Source organism: Hevea brasiliensis, chromosome 4 (genome assembly GCF_030052815.1).
Source record: "Hevea brasiliensis isolate MT/VB/25A 57/8 chromosome 4, ASM3005281v1, whole genome shotgun sequence".
Classification (NCBI taxonomy): domain Eukaryota; kingdom Viridiplantae; phylum Streptophyta; class Magnoliopsida; order Malpighiales; family Euphorbiaceae; genus Hevea; species Hevea brasiliensis.
Window position 1 is genome coordinate 101,403,974 of NC_079496.1, and position 24,003 is coordinate 101,427,976.

Sequence of the window (24,003 nt, forward strand, 5' to 3'; positions counted from 1 at the left end):
ATTAGTTAAATGATTGTTTAAATGTGATTGGTGGTAGCTTTTAAATGACATCATCATATGTCATAAATTGCTTTATTTTGATTTTTTTTCTTTTCTTTTCATCACTACTCAATTTCAATTTAATTTTTAGTAATGTTTCTTCATATTTTATGTCATATTAATTATTTACTTAACTGGACAAGTCGGCCAAAAATCACCTATGAAGGCGAAATGACCAAAATGCCCTCCGTTTGGCTTAACGGGTCAAAATTGTCTGTACCGATTGAAAAATTTTTCTAAATATTTTCTTGGCATTCTAATGCCATAGGAACCTCAATGACCCTTCTCTGGAGTCCCAAAAATTATTTTATGAATTTTTCCCCGGGTCTAGGGCTCCTAGTTGTGAGAACCGCAACTTCCCTCTGGTTACCCATCGCTTGGGCACCGGCTCATTTGACTTGGTTGTATTTTATTTCTAAAATTTTTACTAAATTTTTCTTATTAATATTTGAGTTAATTATGGTCCCTCACTTTAGTTTAAATATTTTTCCGAACGTTCTAGCTGTCCGGACCGACACCGGTCACCGGAACAGTAGAATGTACGGAGTTGCTACCGGGAGGGTGTTATAACTCTTCCCCTCTAATTTAAATTTCGTCCTCGAAATTTACCTGATGCAAACAGTTGAGGGAACTGTTGCCTCATCGTCTCTTCACTTTCCCAAGTTGCCTCCTCGGTGTTGTGGTGCCTCCAAAGCACTTTCACCAGTGGAATCTGCTTATTCCTCAATTCTTTTACTTCCCGAGCCAGGATCCGTATGGGTTCTTCCTAATATGTCAAATCCGGCTGTATTTCAATTTCGTCTCTGGAGATGACATGTGAAGGATCTGAGCGGTATCTTCTGAGCATGGACACATGGAACACATTGTGGATCTTGTCCAGCTCTGGTGGTAAAGCTAGCCTATAGGCCACTGGACCCACACGTTCAATGACTTCATATGGGCCAATGAACCTAGGGCTCAACTTACCTTTTCTTCCAAACCTCAATACCTTCTTCCACGGTGACACCTTGAGGAACACTTTGTCGCCAACCACATATTCTATTTCTTTTCTCTTCAGGTCGGCATAAGATTTACATGCATCGAGGCAACCTTCAGGTTGGCTTTGATTAGTTTCACTTTCTCCTCAGTCTGTTTCACTAGGTCTGGCCCTACCAGTTTGTCTTCGCCCAATTCAGTCCAGCACACTGGAGTTCTACATTTTCTCCCATACAGTGCTTCATATGGGGCCATTTGGATGCTAGCTTGGTAGCTATTGTTGTATGCAAATTCTGCCAGTGGGAGGTATCTATCCCAACTTCCCTCAAACTCAATGACACAACTCCTCAGCATATCCTCAAGGACCTGACATATATTTCATGTTATTTTTATCATTTTAATTCAATATTTGTATCAATTCCATTGGTTTCAATTGTTTACCTGGATTACTCTTTCTGATTGCCCATCCGTCTGAGGAGGGAAAGCTGTGCTGAAATGGAGTTGTGTACCCAAGGACTCATGCAACTTCTTCCAAAATCTCGACGTAAACCTTGGGTCTCTATCAGATATGATGGAAAGTGGAATTCCATGCAGTCTAACTATCTCACTGATATACAATTCTGCTAACTTCTCCAGTGAGTAGTCAGTCCTAACTAGCAGAAAGTGTGCTGACTTCGTCAATCTATCTACTATCACCCATACTGCATCATGTTTCTTCTGGGTGAGAGGTAGACCACTTACAAAATCCATGGTGACCCGATCCCATTTCCATTCAGGTATGCGTATAGGCTGTAGCAAACCTGATGGAACTTGATGTTCTGCCTTGACTTGCTGACATGTCAAGCATTTAGTCACATAGTCAGCTATGTCCTTCTTCATACCAGGCCACCAATATTGAAGCTTCAGATCATAATACATCTTTGTACTTCCTGGGTGCATAGTATATACACTAGTGTGTGCCTCTTTTAGAATACTAGCCTTCAATTTCTCAAAACTGGTCTGACACTTGTCATTCCAGTCAAATCTGACATTCTTGTGTAACAACTTGGTCATTGGAGCAGCTATTAAGGAAAATCCCTTCACAAATCTTCTGTAATATCCAGCTAGCCCCAAGAAACTTCTGACCTCAGTTGTATTCCTGGGAGGCTTCCATTCCATCACTGCTTCTATTTTCTTGGGATCCACCCTAATCCCATCAGCTGACACTATGTGTCCAAGGAATGCAATCTCATTCAACCAGAAGTCACACTTGGACAACTTAGCATACAGCTTCTTTTCTCTCAAGGTTTGCAAAACAATCCTCAAATGCTCATCATGTTCTTCCCTGGTTTTGGAATACACCAAAATATCATCAATAAAGACCACTACGAACCGATCTAAGTATGGATGGAAGATACGGTTCATAAGGTCCATGAATGCCGCTGGTGCATTTGTTAGACCAAAGGGCATCACTAGGAACTCATAATGCCCATATCGGGTCCTGAATGCAGTCTTTGGCACATCTGCATCCTTCACCCTCAACTGATGATACCCTGATCTGAGATCAATCTTAGAAAATACTCCTGCTCCCTTCAACTGATCAAACAGATCATCAATTCTAGGCAACGGATATTTGTTCTTCACAGTCACTTTATTTAACTGCCGGTAATCAATGCAAAGCCTCAAAGTCCCATCCTTCTTTTTCACAACAAGACCTTGGAGCTCCCCATAGTGACACATCGGGCGTATGAACCCCTTATCAAGCAACTCTTGCAATCGAAGTTTTCAACTCCTCAATTCATGGGTGCCATTCTATAAGGAGCAATGGAAATGGGTCTTTGTGCCGGCAGTTGTCTCAATAGCAAATTCGACTTCCCTTTACGGTGGCAAACCAGCAACTCTTCAGAAATACCTGCAGGAAGTCTCTTCGTGGGTATGTCACTCAAGTTTGGCTTAGCCTGCCTAGTATCCACCACATGTGCTAGGTAGGCTTCACAGCCTTTTCTCATCATTCTTCTTGCAACTGTGGCTGAGATGACATTGGACAAGAAATCTATCCTTTCACCCACAACAGTGATCTCATTACCCTGAGAAGTTTTCAGAAAAATTCTCTTCAATTTGCAATCAACTATTGCCTGATGACGTGACAACCAGTCCATTCCCAAAATCACGTCAAACTCATAAAAAGGCAACTCAATTAGGTCTGCCAAGAATTCATACCCCTGAATCTTTAACGGGCAACCCTTGTACACTTTGTTTACCACTACACTGTGGCCCAATGGATTAGTGACCAGAATGTCTTGGTCACTCTCCCCTACTAGTATTCCCCTTTCTATGGGTAAGTTGATGCAGATGTATGAATGAATGGATCCTGGATCCACCAATGCATGCACAGGTGTATTGTAGAGGGAGAACGTACCCCTGATGACGTCCGGGGCATCTTGCTCCTCCTGAGCTCTCATGGCATAAGCTCTGGCAGGTGGTCTGTTATCTGGCCTCTCTGCTGGCTCAGATGCAGGCCTCTGAGATGATCCCACTGCCTCAGATATGCCAGATTTCCTATCCCTTTGTGGTGCAGGAGCAGGTCTGTCTGCTTGTGTTGGAGCAGCTGTAGTAGTTCTGCGTGGACAGTTCCTCAATTGATGCTCTGTTGACCCACACCTTAAGCAGGCACCAGTTACTCTCCAACACTCCCCCTTATGCCATTTCAAACAGTGTGGACATGCAGAAGAGGCTGGGGCTGGTCCCCTGAACCCCATCCCTGGAGAGCTGCCCACTGATGGTGTGGACTGACCTCTCCTAGGGGTATACTGTGGCTTGGGCCCTTGAGACTGACCCTGACCTTGTGGTTGCCCTGAACTCTGTGTAGATGGACCTTTGAACTTCTTCCTAAATATAGGAGCTGAACTAGACTGACCTGGGCCCCTCTTCTGCTGTCTTTCCCTTCTAGTCTGCTCACTGATTCTTACTTTTTCAACCTTTATTGCCGCTTCCACTAACTTGGTGAAGTCAGTGATTCCCAAGGCAGTGATCATAATCTTTATGTTGTCATTCAATCCCTCTTCAAATCTCTTGCACCTTTCAGCTTCATTAGGGACTATCTCCCTTCCATAGCGGCTCAATCTGACGAATTCCTTCTCATACTCGGCCACTGACAGCTGTCTCTGCCTCAGATTAATGAACTCTCTTCTTCTCTCTTCCAGATATACACTACCCACATATTTCTTCTTAAATTCGGAGAGAAAGAAGTCCCAAGTTACTATCTCTGGCTGTACTTCACTGGACACAGTATCCCACCATTCATATGCATCGTCTTTCAACAAAGATATGGCGGCTTCCAAGTTTTGCTCTGGAGTGCAGTGGAGTTGTTTTAAAACTCTGCCTGTTCTGTTTAACCAATTTTCGGCTGCAACAGAATCATCTTCTCTCTTGCCATAGAAGTCCACTGCTCCATATTTTCTCAATTTCTCCAGGTGTGATTTTGGTTGTGGAGGTGGTGGTGGTGATGGCATTACCCCAGCCATTTGTTTGAAGAATTCGGCCATTTGATGGAACATGGCCTGTGGAGGCTGAGCAGGCTCTGCTTGAGCTGGCGGAGCAGGTTCTCCCATACCCCCAGTCTCAGCTGCTGCAGGTGGAGCATGACTCTCCACTTCCTCCTCAACTGCTCTCTGTGATGTAGAGTCCATATCCTATTCAAAATAAGAAAGATAAACATATCTGCATTAGTGTCACCTCGACTCTTACAAATGCAATGCATGGTATGGACTCAATCTAGGCCCAGAAACGCCTAAACCGTGCTCTAATACCACTAAATGTGACACCCCTTACCCGTGTACAGTATATCCGAGTAAGCAATGTCACACGGTGTATCGGCACACTCTATTTTACCTTAATTAATTTTTTTTGTCATAGTTTTGAATATAATTTATGAAATATAATTTATTTTAACCATTTATCGAAATTATTATTTATTTGAGGTTCCGAAAATTTTATAGAAAATCCGGCAGAGTACTGGCTATAAATGGAGAAAACCGTTCTTCGGAACCTGTGAAAAACACTTCCAATATTCATATCTCATCATCTCAAACTCTAATATCAAAATCTCAATATTTTTCAATTTCGTTTCTCAATCATTCATCTCATGTGATAATCAAGTACAATTCACATTTTCCATTCACAAACACAATTTTCATTATTTACATGAACATCAAAATACATTACATAAGTTCAAATACATATGAGAAAATAGAAATTAGTTACAAAATATCAAAATGAAATCTAGTGTCCTACCAATGCACTGTGGAAGGTGAGGTGACACGGACACTATGCAGTAGCGGGATGGACTCACCCAGTCTGCGGTCTACTGGGCTCTCGATCAGTATCTCCAGAACCTACGCGTGGCAAAAGCAACGCGCTAAGCAATAATGCTTAGTGGTGCAATAATAAAATAACAGAAATAACAGAAAATAAATATGTATTGAATGTGCATGTCTTGTTTGTTTTGTATTTGTATATCCATTCATTTCATTAACTTTGTCCACTTTCATTCATTTGGTTGCCCAAGTAACCTATACTGGATGACTGGACTGGATAAACGGGTAAACTGGCACTGGGTATCAAGTACCTCGGGCCGTCACACCATCGGTCACATATGTATCTCCCGGTGTGCAAATGTAAGCGGCTAACAAGTCAGAATAATATTAGGCACGAGGCCAAGTCTCAACACAATATCAAAATGGCTAAAAGCCATAAAATCACAGAACGGCATAATGCCATGTGCAGTACTACTAACTGAACCCTATTGGCATGCCAAACTATCCAAACCAATCTTGTTAGGTATACTAGGGCATTTGATACTTTTAAATTCTTCAATTTTTGAATTTCAAGTTTTGGTGTCACTATTCACCTCATTGGTCAACAAAAATGTTGACTTTTGGATAGAAATTAGGTACATTGGTTTTGACATTCCTAACATACCACATTTTGCATTGAAAACTTGTTGGCATTAAGCATTAATACCATTTCTAAGCTTAAACCAAGGGAAGCAGAATTTTCAGTTTTTGTAACCCAAATTTACTGTTCTATTAGGCACTGTTGCAGTGGGAATTTGAGAAAATGGTAAACATGAAAGTTATTCCTTATTTTGTCTAGTTGAATTTCTTTTTTTGAATCACTCCATTTGGAGTTTTGTAGCTCCAGATATGGTCCAAAAACCACAGCTGGCCGGATTTCAATTCTGCAGAATTTACCAAATCTACAGTACCATGAACAGTGACTGCCACTGCCTTGTTGGATAGTTTCTGGTCAGAACTTGGGGTAGGTTTCTTCATGAAAGTTGTTTGTCTATGTCTTATCTTGTTGCTGTAAAAATTTCAGGTCAAATGGACCATTCTACAGTGAGTTATGGCCAAATGAACAGTTACTGTTCATTTGGTCATTCTGCAGAATTGGCTTGCAGGGTATCCGGATTGTAGCCAACTTTTGGTCCACTTGCTTTGGTCTTTTGGGCATGGTTTCTTCAGAAACATTGTGCCATTATAAGTCTAGTTTCATGTCCAATTGACCAAACACCAATTGGACCTACACAGCCAAAGTTATGGCTGTCTAAGTGGGCTGGAATCATAGCCTCATTGCTGCTGTCACTAGGCAGCCTACACATTTCACTTTGCCATGCATTAGTTCACTTCAAATTATGATTAACTTGCCTCAAATGGTCACTAATTGACCATTAGAATTTCCATTAATCATTTCATAAGCCAAGTCCAATATTTCACTCCCAAACCCTAGTTTCCCATTATGATTCACACATACACCTTAATTTACTAATTTATTCACTAACCAAATACATACATGCTTTAAACATGATCTCTAGTCCACTTTAAATCCATCAAAAACACTCCATCATTGTTCCTTCCTTAGGGCTGCCGAAATCCATGGTGGACATACACATAAATTTGGTTCATTTAATTCCCAATTTCTTACCTATTTCAAGTCTCTAACATAGAAATAAAGGGTTTAAGGTATATATGTGCACTAACCTCTTGTAGGGCAGATTTTTTTCCAAGCTTAACTTCACTTTCTTTCTTCTTCTTGGCTGCCAAAAGGTTATGCAAGGTGCAAGGGTAAATTTTAGTGAAAGGGGTAGGAGGAATTATGGTGAAAAGAGGAGAGAAATGAAGCTTTTTGAAGATGTCAATGGAGGTTTGGGCTAAGCAAGGTTTCGGCTGGTTTGGGAGGAAGGAGATGGCTGCTTACTTTTTGTTTCCTTTGGTCTTTATTTATCTCTTTTATTAATTAGTTAAATGGTTGTTTAAATGTGATTGGTGGTAGCTTTTAAATGACATCATCATATGTCATAAATTGCTTTATTTTGATTTTTTTTCTTTTTTTTTCATCACTACTCAATTTCAATTTAATTTTTAGTAATGTTTCTTCATATTTTATGTCATATTAATTATTTACTTAACTGGACAAGTCGGCTAAAAATCACCTCTGAAGGCGAAATGACCAAAATGCCCTCTGTTTGGCTTAACGGGTCAAAATTGTCTGTACTGATTGAAAAATTTTTCTAAATATTTTCTTGGCATTCTAATGCCATAAGAACCTCAATGACCCTTCTCTGGAGTCTCAAAAATTATTTTATGAATTTTTCCCTGGGTCTAGGGCTCCTAGTTGCGAGAACCGCAACTTCCCTCTGGTTACCCATCGCTTGGGCACCGGCTCATTTGACTTGGTTGTATTTTATTTCTAAAATTTTTACTAAATTTTTCTTATTAATATTTGAGTTAATTATGGTCCCTCACTTTAGTTTAAATATTTTTCCGAACGTTCTAGCTGTCCGGACCGACACCGGTCACCGGAACAGTAGAATGTACGGAGTTGCTACCGGGAGGGTGTTACAGTGAGGAAAAACCAAACTTCAATAATGGATGTGACCTTATATGGCCCCAAAATATCAACATGTATGAGCTTAAAAGCATGTTCAAATTTTGTGCTACTAACAGGAAATGGTACTCTATGTTGTTTAGCTAGAGGACATATTAAACAATTAAGATTACTCGTGTTTATAACTTGAATAACAGGCAAATGACTCAATTTCCTAACATAAGCATGACCTAATCTATTGTGCAAAATAGTAGCATCTATATTTGAGATAAAACAGAACACTGAATACTCTCTTTATTGATAGCAGAAATAGAGAGTGTGGTATTTACAAAGGGATTCATTGGTAAAATTTATGGAACACAATTCAAGTAAGTCTGGATGGTGTGTGGTGAAAAACTCATCTGGTCTATCTTATTCAAGCCTGCTACTTCTCTTCCCACAACTAGTACATCATTAGTCTGTAGATCCTATATGAGACAACAAGGAGGTAAAAAAGTAAATTTAGTGTTTGTGGTTTTGGTAAGTATACTAGCAGATAATAGGTTTAATTTAAAACAAGGTAGTATAAGACATCTTGAAGTTAAATTTTAGAATCTAATTGAATTATTCCACCTTTAGTGACCTAATTTATAGCTCCATCCAGTAAATGAACTAAAATAGGTTCTAAAAGGGTATGTAATAAGGTTAACAAATTATAATGGAGTCATATGGTCAACGACTCCTATGTCTATAATCCAAACACTGTCATCACATGCTCTTATTCAACATGCACTAATACAATTGAAATTATCAACAAAATTTATTGAGTATGAGAAAGTGGAACTCCCTTGGTAAGATTGCATAATATGTCCTTTCGTTGCTGCTGACATAGGTGCCTTTGCCCTTACTAGATTCTTAATTTCTTGTTGAATAGTTCCCAACATACTGCTCAATTTTTTAATTTGATAAGTCTTTGGAGGTAATTGTAACATAGTGTCATATATAAAAGAAGTTTTATAGCCGCTGCAACTCTATTGCTTTGATTTTAGTTTGTTGATATGGCTTAAAACCTCACTAAGACACTTTATTTTTAGATTTGAACCACTCAGGATAACCAATAAATTTAAAACACCCATCCCTCGTATGGCCATCCATATATAGTAACTGCAGTGGCCTTTTTATGTTTTCTGCTCCTTCTTAAACCCTTGGCCTTCTGTGCTTTAGAATAAAGCAAAATAGATTCATTTGCTTTAGAGAATTAGTTAAAACTTGTTTTGTGCGTTAAATTTCAACAACATGGAATAAGCTTTGTTCACAGAAGGCAAAGGATCTGACAAGAGAATTTGATTCCTTGTAAGTTCAAAGGTGTTATTCAACCCTATAAGGAACTACATTGAATGTTTCTATTTGTAATTTCTGCTATTATTTTTGACACACCATAAGTGAAGGGTGGTAAACCTCAATAGAATTCAACTCATCCCAAAGTTACTTAAGTTTTGTGAAATACATAGAAACATAAGCATTTTCTTATAAAATTGATGCTATTTTCCTCTGTAACTGATAAATCAAACGTCCATTGCTCTCTCCATACCTCTTAGAAATTTCTTCCCATAATTCCTTTGAAGATGTGGAATAGATGAAAGCATCAATTAATTCTTTAGAAATTGAATTTAAAATCTAAGAAGCGACCATATAATCACACTTCTTCCACTATTCATACATCTTAGATCCTTAATCTGGAATCAAGATTGAACCATCTACAAACCCTAGCTTTTGTTTAGCTCCTAATGCAATCCTCATAGCTCTATTCCAAGAGCGAAAATTCCTACCATTTAGAGAGTCTGGAACCAAAATCATATCTGGATGATCTGAACCTTGAAGACTTAATGGATTCCTAGTGATTTGAGCTTCAGTATTATGAACTCTTCTTTCATTTCTTCCAACTACTCGTTCTTGATTCATTTTGAAGTTCTGTGTTTAAAGCTTCTAATGAATTCATCAATGGTAGCCGCTCGATCTTAAAAAAGGAAAAAGTAATTGTCTCCTAGATGTAAACCTGCTCTTATACCATGTACGAAATGTGTTTGGGAGAAAAAAACTGTAATTCTGGTTCTATTGATTACTAATGAAAAATACAGAGTAACAGTATTTATAGGTCTTTTATATAGCACAACTAAAGTCAACAAAAATACAGCTCACTACCAATACAGCTAATATAGCTCACTACTAGGCCAAGCTACATAAATACATTTGCTACACTTGTTATAACATCTCTCTACACATGTCAACTTAAGAAACAAATTGAAGCTTCCTTTGCCAAGTGCACCAATAATAGGGCTACATCTATGTTTGATATTGTTCACTCAAACATATGGGGTCTGAGTGTGTCAGTTCAACTTTATGATTTCGTTATTTTGTTGCTTTTATTGATGATTATTCTTGTTGCACTTGGGTTTTTTTAATAAAGAATTGTTCTAAATTATTCTCTATTTTTCAAAAATTTTGTGTTGAAATTCATAATCAATTTGGCATTACAATTAAGGTATTACACAGTGATAATGCAAAAGAATACTTATCTTCTTCCTTCACCAATTTCATATCTTTTCAGGGAATGACTCATCAAACCTCTTATGCACATATTCCACTGCAAAATGGAGTTACTAAACGTATAAATCAGCATCTTATTGAAACTGCCCATACTTTACTTGTACACAATAATGTTTCACTTCGTTTTTTGGCAGATATTGTTCTTATTGCTTGTTATTTAATTAACCTAATGCCTTCCTCTATGTTATAGCATCAAAGTCCTCACTCAATTTTATTTCCAAATTAAGAACCCCATCATCTATCATTGCGTTTGTTTGGTTGTATCTGTTTTGGCCATGATCACACTGCTGGGAAAAACAAACTCAAACCTAAATCTATTAAGTGTGTCTTTTTAGGATACTCCTGCCTTTAAAAAGGTTACAATTGTTAGATCCAATAATAAAAAAATTTTCTCTTAGCAGATGTAACTTTCTTTGAAATACTCCCATATTTTAAACCAAACACAGAAACTAAAAGAGTCATTTTTTATGTTTTACTTGTTCCTACTCTTATTTCCCCATTAAGAGTTAGTATTCCTAGTCCTCCTCCTCTTCAAGTCTACTCTCCTTGCTATCCACATCAATAATATTTCTCTTCATGATATAGGTACACTTGCTGCTCCCAATAACTCATCACTTGTTCCTTTGTCACTTACTTCGATCATGCTTGTAACAGATACAACATCGCCTCCCATTGCCCTTCGCAAAGGTACTTGTTCCTCTCGAAACCCTCAGCCCATTTATAATTTTTTGAGTTATTATCATTTATCACCATTCTATTATATATTTGTTTCCACCTTGTCTAATGTTTCTATACAAAAAATTGTTAGCTAAGCATTGGAACATCCAAGGTAGCAAGATGCCATGATAGAAGAAATGACTGCTCTTCATATTAATAGTACTTGGGAATTGGTTCCATTGCCATAAGGTAAATATATTGTTGGGTGTCACTAGATTTATACTGTGAAAGTAGGTTTTGATGGCAAGGTGGATAGATTGAAAGCCCGCCTTAGTGCCAAAGATTACACTCATATTTGTGGGATTAATTATGGTGACACCTTTTTTTCGATAGCTAAAATTACATCAATCTGACTACTTATCTCTTTGGCAGCAATGCATCACTGGACATTTCATTAACTGGATATTAAAAATGCTTTTTTGCATGGTGAATTGACTGAGGAAGTATATATGGAGCAACCTCCAAGATTTGTTGCTTAGGGGAGTTTAGCTTTGTAAGTCATCCACAACGTGCACTATATGGCTTGAAATAGTCTCCAAAGGTGTGGTTTGGACTGTTCAGTATTGTAGTCCAGTAGTTTAGAATGACTCAAAGTAAAGCTAATCATTCATTATTCTTTTACCATGGTAATCATGGTCAATGTATTTATCTGGTGGTCTATGTTGATTACAATGTCATAACAGGAAATGATCATGATGGAATTATTCAGCTCAAAGAACATTTGTTTAGTCATTTTCAAACTAAAGATCTAGGAAAACTAAAATACTTTTGGGAATTAAGGTAGCACAGTCCACATCGGGTATTGCTATTTCCCAAAGGAAATATGCTTTGGACATACTCAAGGAAAATGTCATGATAAACTATAAACCCATGGACACTCCTATGGATCCAAATGTCAAGCTTATTCTTGGACAAGGGGAGCCATTGGAAGATCTTGGTAGATATTGGAGGCTAGTTGGTAAACTAAAATATCTTAAAATTACACATCTAGATATTTCGTTTGTTGTTAGTGTAGTAATTAAGTTTCTCCAAGCACCATGTAGTGATCACTGGGATGTAGTAATTCGCATTCTCAGGTATATCAAAGGACCTCTTGGGCAAAGTCTGTTATATGAAAACAAGAGTCATTCTCAAGTTATTAGGTACTCTGATGCAGATTGGGCAGGTTCTCTTGCACATAAGCGATCTACTTTAGGATATTTTGTTATGATTGGAGGGAATCTAATATCCTGTAAGAGTAAAAAGCAAGATGTAGTTGCTAGATTAAGTGCAGAAGTAAAATACAGAGCTATGGCTCCAGTAACACGTGAGCTTATCTAGTTAAAACAACTTCTTCAAGAATTAAAGTGTGGAGAAGTTAAACAAATGAAACTAATATGTGACAATCAGGCTGCTCTTCATATTGCATCAAATCCAATTTTTCATGAAAAAATAAAACATATAAAGGTGGATTGTCACTCTATTAGAAAGAAGATCAAATCAGGGTGTATTGCCACTATTTTTTTGTTAATTCAAGTGACTAGTTAGTAGATGTTTTCACTAAGTTCCATAGAGGGTCTCTAGTTGAATATAATTGTAACAAGTTTAGAGCATATAACATGTACGCTCTAACTTGGCGGAGAGTGTTGAGATATTCCTTATCTCCTTAAATTCTCAAGTTATCTATAGATATCCCTTATCTCCCATTCCTAAGTCTCTCTCTCTCTCTCTCTCTCTCTCTCTCTCTCTCTCTCTCTCTCTCTCTCTCTCTCTCTCTCTCTCTCTCTCTATATATATATATATATATATATATATATATATATATATATATGAATTATACATATTTTAACTCCGAAAATCATACTCTCTTTCTTCCTTCTAAACTCTTTCAAAAAAAAAATATGTCATGGCTTAGCAACTACTACAAGGATGGGAGGAGCAAAAAGAAACAATTAATCGTGTTTCCACCACAGCTGAACATTATATAATCAAATATATTAAGCATTGTGTATTTGTCTTGTCCATATACTCTCTCTCTCTCTCTCTCTCTCTCTCTCTCTCTCTCTCTCTCTCTCTCTCTCTATATATATATATATATATATATATATGAAGTATACATATTTTAACTCCGAAAATCATACTCTCTTTCTTTCTTCCTTCTAAACTCTTTCAAAAATAAAAAATGTCATGGCTTAGCACCTACTACAAGCATGGGAGGAGAAAAAAGAAACAATTAATCGTGTTTCCACCACAGCTGAACATTATATAATCAAATATATTAAGCATTGTGTATTTGTCTTGTCCGTATACTCTCTCTCTTTCTCTCTCTCTCTCTATATATATATATATATATGAAGTATACATATTTTAGCTCCGAAAATCGTACTCTCTTTCTTTCTTCCTTCTAAACTCTTTCAAAAATAAAAATGTCATGGCTTAGCACCTACTACAAGGATGGGAGGGGAAAAAAAGAAACAATCAATCGTGTTTCCACTACATCTAAACATTTTATAATCAAATATATTAAGCATTGTGTATTTGTCATGTCCATAGTAATATATTTCAATGATTGCTGCCGAAGAATAATATATTTCGAAGATAGTTGCCAAAGAAGACTTTCTTTCTGGTGACAAGAAGTCAAATAAAGCCAATTTATATATATATATATATATATATATATATATATATATATATATATAAACTTGGATGCTTGCCTTCTTTGTCTGCTAGCTGAATAAACGCAACATCTTTTTAACTCAACTCACTAGCGTTTTCCACTTAGACACAGCACAACTAGTTGACAGATATGTCTGCTTTTTCTTCTTGTGTCCGGCCAATACAGCATGAAGTTTTCCTTAGTTTTAGAGGTGCAGATACTCGTAACAACTTTACCAGCCATCTCTACGCTGCATTGCTTCGACAAGGAATTGCGACCTTTATGGATAATAGGCTTCAGAGAGGAGAAGAGATTGAGGAAGAAATCTTGAAAGCAATTGAAGCCTCGAATTTTTCAGTGATTATCTTGTCAAAAAATTATGCCTCTTCACCGTGGTGCTTGGATGAACTGGTGAAGATACTTCAATGCAAGGATACGCAGGGACAAAAGGTATTTCCTGTTTTCTACCACGTAGATCCTGCAGATGTGGACAACCAGACAGGAAGTTTTGGAGAGGCATTAGCTAAGATCAAGGAAGATATGAAGGAGAATGATTTAGAAAGGGTGCGAAATTGGAGAATTGGGTTGACCAGAGTAGCTAATATCTCAGGGGAGGTTTTGACAAAGACAAGGTAACCTTTACTACTCTTCCTTTATACTTGTCAAGTCTTGTACAATTATTTGTTTTTATCTGACTTTACGCTGATGATTAACTAATCAATAAATTGCTTTTAAGCTAACTCCTTGATTATGAATTGGGATTGATAAAATTGGGATTATTATTTATTAAAAATAAAGCAATAATAAAATTTCTAATCTGTGATAATATTTAATGCCAATTTATGCTGTCGTCAAATTGAAAGATTGAGTCAATCTCTAGCTTCTTTTGTTTGGCTTAATCTCTTGCTTATTCTTTCTTTCTTCTCTTTTTTAATACATCGGAAACAAATTAATAGTTCATTGTTATTATAATTTTTATAGATTTATTTGTTTCCCCTTGCTACTGTTTGTTTTCATGTGCTACAGGCTTGAGTCTGAACTTATTGAAGATGTTATCAAGGAAATTTTGAAACATCTAAGGCATCCATGCTCATATGATTTCAAGGGTCTGGTTGGAATAGAATTACGAGTTTCACTGGTTGAATCATTATTATGCATTGGATTAAATGATATCCGCATGATTGGAATATGGGGAATGGGTGGTATAGGCAAAACAACTATTGCTGAAGTTGTACATGAAAAATTTTCTTCCCAGTTTGATGACAGTTACTTGCTTGAAAACGTCCGTGGTTGCAATCTAGGGCAATTACGAGATGAACTTCTTGTCAGAATACTAAATGAAGGGAATACCAACTCAAGACTGGTTTTTAACATGAAACAACTTCGTCTCAAAAAGCTTCTTATTATTCTTGATGATGTAGATGATTACAGGCAAATAGAATTTTTAGCTAGAGAACATGATTGGTTTGGTGCAGGAAGTAGAATCATTATAACCAGTAGAGATAAAGGTGTATTTCAAGATAGAGTTGATGGAATATATGAGGTTCAAGCACTAATGGAGCATGAAGCTCATAGGCTTTTCAACTTATTTGCCTTTAAACAAAATCATCCTGAGAGAGAATATTTGAAACTTTCAAGAGAAGTTGTAAGTTATGCTGGAGGAAACCCTTTAGCTCTTAAAGTTTTGGGTTCATTCCTATATGGCAAGAGCAAAATAGAATGGGAAAGTGCATTGAAGAAACTTCAAAAGACTTCTAATATCAAAATTCAAAATGTGTTGAGAATAAGTTTTGATGGACTTGATTTTGAGGAGCAGGAAATATTTCTTCACATTGCTTGTTTCTTCAAAGGAGAACATGTGTTTCACATAGAACAACTGCTAGATGCATGTGGTTTCGCAACTCTAATTAACTTGAGTGTGCTAAATGATAAATCTTTGATTAGCATATCTTATGACAAAGTGGAGATGCATAATCTATTGCAAGAAATGGGTCGAGAAATTGTTCGCCAAGAATGTATTAAAGAGCCGGGAAAACGCAGTAGATTGTGGAATTATGAAGATATATACCATGTGTTGACAAAAAATACTGTAAGTGTTGAATTATTATTATTATTATTATTATTATTATTATTATTATTATTATTATTATTATTATTATTATAGTAGGAAATATTTTGCTAATTTGTGTTTTGGTGTTTGTTAGGGAACTGATGCAGTTGAAGGCATATTTCTGGACAAATCAAAATTAAATAAGCTAAGTTTGGCTCCCTCAATTTTCAGCAATATGAACAGAATTAAACTGCTCAAATTCTATAATTGTGGCAGTGGTCTAGATGATGCATTGTACATTCAAGACGTTGAATTTCCTGAAAACAATATGCAGTTCCCTGAAGGCCTTGTATCTTTTCCTGATGAACTAAGGTATCTCCAGTGGCATTTTTATCCTCTGAAAACTTTGCCATCAAGCTTTCGTGCTGAGATGCTTGTCAAGTTTAACATGTCTGGTAGCCGTGTTGAAAGACTTTGGAACGGAGTGCAGGTAAACTTTCTACATTTCCTTTGTACGTAATGCAACTCAGTGATAATGATTTACCCAAAACCTTTTACTTTCTTTGTTTATTAAACAGGTTCTTGCAAATTTAAAAGTAATCAAGCTCCGTTATTGTGAACACCTGATTGAAATGCCAGACTTCTCAGGGGCCCAAAATCTGGAGACCATAGACTGTGGAGGCTGCATAAGTTTGCAGGAGGTTTCTCCATCTATTGGATGTCTCAACAACCTTCATACATTGAATTTGGCAAATTGCGAGAAAATTACAAGTGTTCCAAGCACCAAATATTTGAGATCTTTCCTTTATCTTGACCTCTATAATTGCTCAAAAATCAACAAGTTCCCTGAAGTTCCAACAAGTATAGAATTTTTAAGTCTGAAAGGTACTGCAATAGAAGAAGTACCATTATCAATTGGATTGCTCTGTCAACTCAGGTCATTGAGTCTGCGTGACTGCAGAAGGCTAAAGAATCTGCCAAATGTTGTTTTCCAATTGAAACATCTTGACTTTCTTGGTATAGCTGGTCCATACATCAATATATGGGAACATGTAAATTATCTTCATCATTTGTCCTCGTTACGTCGATTATCTCTAACGGGGAATGATTTCGAGAGCATACCTTCAAGCATCAAACAACTTTCATGGCTTCAAAAACTCAACTTGAGCTTCTGCAAAAGGCTTCGATTTTTGCCAGAGCTTCCGCCCCATTTACAACGTTTAGATGCAACGGGTTGCATATCACTGCGAACAGCTTCAAATTCAATGATTGCTCTCAGAGAAGGATGGGGAAGGTTCTTTTTCATGAACTGCTTTAGTTTGGATGAGAATGAACATGGAAACATTTTGTTACATGCACAACAGAGGACATTACATTTGGCACACACTGTAGTCCAATTTCATGAGGTGCTCTCTCTCTCTCTCTCTCTCTCTTTCTCTCTCGCTCTGTGTCTGTGTGTGCGTGTCTCACTTATTTGGAATTCAACAATGCAGGAAATTGGAAAAAGCACTGAATTTCTGGGAAAGCAGTTTGTAGTTGTTCTTCCTGGAAGTAAGATTCCAAAGTGGATTCAACATCAGAGCACAGGTTTCTCGATTGCAATTCCGCTGCCTTCAAATTGGCACAAGGAGTTGTTGGGTTTCACATTCTGTGCTGTTTTTGAATATGGCAAAACCAAACTTGATGAAGAAAGGTGGATGAGATTGGAATGCCAATTCAAATCCAACTGTGGTGAAAGCTGTCACATATCTGCATGTTTCCACTATTGGGAGAGGAATGTGGTTCCTAAAATGGAACACATGTTCTTGTCCTATAATAGCGATGTTATTCTCAAAATCAAAGGCAAAGGAGAGAGCATGTGCTGCTACAATGAGTTATTGATTGAATTTTTCATTCAAGATTCCTGTGAAAAGCCTTCACCTTCTTCCAAGGTTAACAAGTGTGGGGTCCAACTACTTTACAATGATGATGGTGATGATGAGTGGGATTACGTTTCCTCTTGGGATCCAACCCAGTCCTCCTTAAGTAAAGAAGATAGTGATATCTATGATAAGCCAAGTACTAAGAATGTGGGTGAGTCCAGTGCTTTGTTGAGGAGGAAGAGCAAGCATATGAAACTTTTGCATCTGACCAGGATGAGGCTGATCCCTGTGAAGCATTTAGCTCTCTTGGGGAAGAAGTGGAACAAGAGGAAGAGAATGAAACATTTAGCTGTCACACGGAGGAAAAAGAACAACAATAAAATAATGCAAAGTTGTCACTAACAAATTTTCCAACTTCCCTTTTGGTAATATTATTGGAAAACTCTTCTAATAATATTTTTATTATAATTATGTATAATTAATAATGTTGAATCATTTATAGAGTTATGAGGCTATAAATTTTAACATTATTTTTTTACAATTGTATCCTCTTGATGATATTCTTTTTTTGATGATGTTGACAAAGCTTTTGTTTTTAAAGTTTTTTATTTTATTTGTAATATAGCTGCACCTAAGTAAATAAATTGAATTTTTCTTGTTTAAATTTAATTTAAACATAAATTTATAATGAGATTTATATGTAAAATATTCAATTTAGCCCTTTTATTTATTAAAGAAGTTTAATTTAGTTTATTTTTATTTTTTTTCAATTTAACTCAAAAATTAAAATTTATTGACTAAATTTTTTGATTTTTAAATTTAAATAAAAAATTAAGAAACTTAATTTCTTAATTTTAAGACTAAATTTCTTGATTTATTAATTTAAGTTTAAAAATTAAAAATCTTAATTTCTTGACTTTTTTTATTTTTGGGCTAAATTAAACTTAAATTAAAAATTTTTAAACTAAATTGAATAAAAAATTAAAAATAAATTAAATTGAACTTCCCAATAAATATATGGCTAGATTGAACTTTAAGTAAAAAATATTCCTTGTTTTAATCATGATTTCAAAGAGTATAACTTGTTAGAAATTTGGCAATTTCTATGGTTAATTGGTATTAAAACAAAGTATGCTACTTTATTTTAAAAAATCGATAGATAAATTACATGTGGTCAGTTTTATTACAAAATTATAACTCTAGATTTGGGGGATCTTTGGCATTTGAGAGGAGGGAAACCATAGTAATCAATCTGGTTCTTCTGCGATTCTCCAATGTTAATATTAGCTAACACGCTGCATCAACATTTGTATCAGCGTCTATAGACAACCAGTGAAAAATAAAAATGACATTTGTTAAAAAGAAGGGAAAATATGAGAGGAGGATTTGTACCGTTATTACTAAGTCTAATATTGACTTAATAGGCAGGCAGTTATATCTCCCACAAAATTTTAATGGTTAAGATTTCAATATTGAGTATATCAACGTCTAATAAAGCAAAGTAGTTTTACCTTGTATATATCTATATTAAATTTGAGTATTAAATATTTATTATCCGAATTTATTTAACTAATTATTATTATTATTATTATTATTATTATTATTTAAATAAATACCCATCTTAAATTTTTAAATATAAATTATTATTAAAAATAAATTTTTATATGGATTAGTAATAAAATATATAAAATTAAAAGATTTTGAATATTATTCAAATGATAATAATTAAATTTGACACGAATTTGATAAATTTTAATTAAATTTATAGTAAATTTAAATATTAAAAATACTAATAAAATTAGTGTAATTTTCGGAGGGAATTCATTCCTGTCCTCTCCATCACCAATCTCTATCTTTGTAGATGCCTAGGAGTTGGAGCTTGGTCAGCCGAAGTCTTCAACTTTGGCCAGCTAGTGGCTTTTCTTCTCTTTCTTAAACTTCTTCATAAACTTACCAAAACACTGGATTAGTGTATTTCAAGAGTATGATTTGGTAGAATTTCATAATGCAAGTGCAGTATCATAGGTTTTACCTGATGAGAACAAAAAAAAAAAAAAACAGGTAATTTGTTTTAGATGTGTTAAAAGTGATGAAAAAGAGTGGGCACTGGGATCAGATGATCAGTACCCAATTAGATTCTCATTGTCTGTTTGGGTGTCTCATTAAAGGAAACAAAATTTACTTTCACTATTATTTCCTTTCTTTTCATTTCCCCTTAATTCTCTCAAAACAAACAGTGTAAGGAATTTCACTTTGATGTCAAATTTTCTATATAAGATAGCCTACCATGTCAAAATCAAAATCATTGTCAAGGAGCCAAATATCACTTCCCTTTCAGACTATACTATTATCCTGCATGCTTATCTCTCAAAGGGGCTTTTTCACCCATGACAGAACCCAGAAAGCAAAAGGGAATACAGGGAACAAGCACCTGAGAACTATACAACCATAAACAAGCAATATTTGCATCTCTCTCCCATCTCAAAGGAATATTTCCTACTTATATTTTTGTTATACACAAATTTAAGAAACACAAAGAAGAATTGAAGTATCACCAAGTCAATCAGGTGACAGTAACCGACTCTGAGGCAGCAGAACAGGAGGAAGAGGTGCTGGCATCACCCACAACATTCTTTAGTTTCACGAATGAACACTCAGCTGAAGACCCAAATTCAGAGACATCCCCAATGTCCAAGGTGTCGGGAAGATTTTCAGGAGACTCAAAAGTGTCAAACTGCATACACAAAAATCACACATTTGTATAATCCAAAATGCTATCAGGCCCAGATTTACAAAATTAGGAGGGAGTTTGGCATTACAGTGAAACAGCTGTGCTCAAAATCCAAAGCATCAAAACAGCACTTCTGACAAAACTGGATCTAACAAGCTTATTCTAGCAGCTGTGTTTTATAGTTCTGGATTTTGCACACCACAGAGCCAAGCTGGGCTTTTCAAGTCAATGAAAATGGAATTTTTAAAATGTAATTCTACAATAAATCTAAGTCCCACAGGGCTTTTCAACACATCAGTTTGCCAATAAGTTTGGTATGGATTAAAATCAGTCTTTAAATTGTAGTTGACTGCCAAACATTTGATCAGAACAGCATAACAACAGATCTGACCAAAATAAAATATTAATTTTAATGAGATTTTTTTATGTGGATGGGAACATGTGCATAAACTTTTGGCCAGAAGAGGATAGCAAACAAAATGATAAAACAGTCCCACTAACTCTAAGCAAGGAGTTTCTTTTATAATCCCTCCGTCCTACAAAGATATGCTTACTTTTCTTTTTTATATGTCCCAAATTATAGGTCACTTTCCTTCTTTCAAATAGTAGTTTATTTATTAACTTACTAATTTATCCTTATTTAATATGCATTGAAAATGTAAAACATATTACTTTCAAGAATAATTTAGTACCATGAGTTATTTAATTTTTAATGGATCAATATAAATGGAGAGTATATTAGTAAAAGAAGAAATAAAATTTATTGCTTTCACTATATTAATTACATTTTCTTAATCCATGTGAAAATAGAATTAAGTCTATCTTTGTGGGACATAGGGAGTATCACTTAACACACTTTATGGACATATCATTTATGTCAAATCTCATGTTTAGGAAATGGCGTGGGAATAGAAAACAAAGCAAGCTAGCACATTGAAAAAAAATAAATAAATACTTTAATGGATCAAAAAGTTGTGAGAATCAACAAATGATATTGAAGAAGCAAAGAGAAGCGAGTAAAACATCGATTATATGAGCAAGCATATGCAATTTGAGGAAAGAAGAAGAATAGTAGAAAGAACTGGGAAAGAGAGAAAGAAAGAAGAAGAAGAAATAGTGTACATATCAGCTTATAGTACTTACAAACTCAATATTTCAAGTTGGATTTGCTTTGCACTAGTTTAATGATTTAATCTCCCTAATCAAAATCCAAAACATATTTTCATAGATTACCAATGTAGCGAGTTCCTCTATCATTTCACTATTTGGAAATATGCATCATCTCATGTCATCATGTGCAGCCAAATTTGTGGATCAAACATACCCAAAACCACCCAACCACCCTCCCACCCCAACCCAAAGAAAAAAAAAAAGACATATAATTTACCTCAAGTTGGTTCAACATATCAATAGTGGCCTCCAAGTCACCCATGTTTGCCATATAGACATCATTAAGAGACTCATCAGAAATGCCAGGAAATGTCATTTGAAGATATTCCAAATCCACGTCAAATTCCTCATCCATCATCTGCTTGTCTGTCAAATCATTTAAATTTTGAGATGATGAATCATAAACGCCATGGGCAGGGTGACTTTTCAATATAGATACTTGAGGAATGGAAGAAGATTGACTGTGCTGCCTGTTCTGAGTAGTATGCTCCGCAGGTCCATTCAAGACAGTTTGATTGCCAATCTGAGAAACTTTGGTGGTCACTCCAGGAACTTCAATTTCTTCTGCTGCTTCTCTTTTAGACAACGGTATGTATGATGCAGCATAAGGGTTCAATGTCGATACTCCTGGCTTCATTGCTTTAATAAGGAAATCAGATCACTGTTTGACTCAAAACAAACAGCACACAGAAAAACCATTATTCATACAGAAAAACCATTTTTCATATCATGAAACAATCTTTAGAAAATTCCAATTTAATAAACGTTTTAAAGACTTAATATCTCCTAAATTGAGCTGCATAGGGATCAAAACAATGAAAAATATGAAAGGATATTAAGATAATGCTAGTCCAGGACAATCATTTGACCTCTTAAAAAATATATTACAATATCAGTAAATACTCAAAATCACCAACTTTGGAAAAAAAAAAAAGAAAAAAAAAGCTTCAATATTTTAGACCTTTTAGATCCATCAATCCAAGGAAAAATAAGTACCCAATTTCATATCCAAAAAAAAAAGCTTTTCTTTTTTTTTTTCCTTCGTAATTTTGAACATTTCCTCAAGAAAGGAATATAAAAAATATACAAAGATCAGAATCACAATCAGGAAAAGAATTTTTTTCACTTTTCAATAAACTGCAAGTTCTTCCCATGTACCTCCACCTAAAATGCAACATTCCCAAATCTTTCTCTATCACCGAGTTCCAACAATTATACTAAACTCAATACATAATCCGGTTAAACGATCCAAAAAAATAATCATGATCGTTTATGAACGTGGAATTGATGCTTCTAAAAGACGATCAACCCTAAAAGAAAAACGTAAACCTGGATCATACTCAATTCAAGTAAGATCAATACCAATGCCGATCTTCATTTCATCACAATAATCAAAGCATAAACAAGAATTGAAGAACATAATTATAGAGACAAATACGTAAAATCTACGAGGAAATCAAAAAGTACCAGGCGCAAGAATGGATGATAGAGGCCAAATGGGGGATTTCTCGGAAGAAATGAAACCCTAAATTCCTTTATACTTTCCCTTTTAGAGATCGGAGAGGAAGAGAGTGATTGAGAAATAATAATAATAATAATTAATAATAATAATAATAATAATAATAATAATAATAATATTATTATTATTATTATTATTATTATTATTATTGGTGGATTTTTTTTTAATGAATTTTTAATAATAAAAACTCGCCCTTTTGCTTAAAGTGTATAAAGATAAAATGTTTAGTTGGGAAAGTTTAATTTAGTTTTTTTAAATTTTTTATTTAATTTAAATTAATTTAATTAAAAATATAAATTTATTAATTAAATTTTTTAATTTAAATTAAAAATAAGAATAATTTTTCAATTTTAAAATCAATTTTTTTATTTAAATTAAAAAATAAGAAGTTTAATAAAAAAATTAAAAATAATTAAATTAGATGTTTTTAATAAATATAACGATGCAATTGAGCGTTTAAACAGCAGCAACAACTTGTATTCCAATGAGCCAAACGGTGTCGTTTTTCAAATCAACTGACGAAGGTATACGTTATACGGCAGCTGAAACGAGGATGAGGCAAGACCTGACAATGACCATGGCAATCGTTCTTCTGCTTATGTTGGCAAATAGTTCTTTTGTTCTATGAGCAGGACAGAGCCAGCGGTTGGCCAATGATGGTATTGAGCTCTCTTAAAATTTTGAAAATTTTTAAGAATTTAATAACAATTTTTTTATTTTTATATTAAATTTTAATAAATATATAATTTTAAAAATTTTAAGTGAATTTAATAATAATTTTATATAAATTTTATTTTATAATTATGAAATAATTATCGTCATTAGTTAGTTAATTATTTTAATTTATATTTA

The 24,003-nt window shown here is 35.0% G+C and overlaps 3 protein-coding genes across 3 annotated transcripts; 2 read left to right on the forward strand and 1 right to left on the reverse strand.

Annotated features, from left to right (window-relative positions):
• The first annotated feature begins 12,054 nt into the window (after positions 1–12,054).
• On the forward strand, positions 12,055–12,504 carry LOC131179475 (secreted RxLR effector protein 161-like). The gene has a single exon (XM_058146331.1). It carries the CDS (start codon positions 12,055–12,057, stop codon positions 12,502–12,504), a length of 450 nt encoding a protein of 149 aa, XP_058002314.1.
• A 1,420-nt stretch (positions 12,505–13,924) lies between these two features.
• Positions 13,925–18,316, forward strand: LOC110664859 (disease resistance protein RML1A). Its single transcript, XM_058145755.1, has 5 exons — positions 13,925–14,451; positions 14,846–15,908; positions 16,024–16,359; positions 16,448–17,275; positions 17,363–18,316. The coding sequence occupies exons 1-5, from the start codon at positions 13,970–13,972 to the stop codon at positions 18,131–18,133; spliced, it is 3,480 nt and encodes a 1,159-aa protein (XP_058001738.1). The 5' UTR covers positions 13,925–13,969; the 3' UTR covers positions 18,134–18,316.
• Positions 18,317–19,970: 1,654 nt separating this feature from the next.
• LOC110664860 (polyadenylate-binding protein-interacting protein 5) lies at positions 19,971–23,250 on the reverse strand. Its single transcript, XM_058145756.1, has 3 exons — positions 23,100–23,250; positions 21,850–22,293; positions 19,971–20,465 (listed from the first exon to the last, which is right to left on the reverse strand). The coding sequence occupies exons 2-3, from the start codon at positions 22,267–22,269 to the stop codon at positions 20,295–20,297; spliced, it is 591 nt and encodes a 196-aa protein (XP_058001739.1). The 5' UTR covers positions 22,270–22,293; positions 23,100–23,250; the 3' UTR covers positions 19,971–20,294.
• Between the last annotated feature and the right edge of the window lie 753 nt (positions 23,251–24,003).

What these genes read in the sequence shown, in the direction of transcription:
- LOC110664859 (XM_058145755.1), top strand. Translation starts at nt 13,970, where the DNA reads ATGTCTGCTTTTTCTTCTTGTGTCCGGCCAATACAGCATGAAGTTTTC. An exon ending in GAGGTTTTGACAAAGACAAG is followed by an intron (nt 14,452 to 14,845) that starts GTAACCTTTACT and finishes CATGTGCTACAG; the next exon opens with GCTTGAGTCTGAACTTATTG. An exon ending in ATGTGTTGACAAAAAATACT is followed by an intron (nt 15,909 to 16,023) that starts GTAAGTGTTGAA and finishes GGTGTTTGTTAG; the next exon opens with GGAACTGATGCAGTTGAAGG.
- LOC131179475 (XM_058146331.1), top strand. Translation starts at nt 12,055, where the DNA reads ATGGACACTCCTATGGATCCAAATGTCAAGCTTATTCTTGGACAAGGG.
- LOC110664860 (XM_058145756.1), bottom strand. Translation starts at nt 22,269, where the DNA reads ATGAAGCCAGGAGTATCGACATTGAACCCTTATGCTGCATCATACATA. An exon ending in ATATGTTGAACCAACTTGAG is followed by an intron (nt 20,466 to 21,849) that starts GTAAATTATATG and finishes TTGTGTATGCAG; the next exon opens with TTTGACACTTTTGAGTCTCC.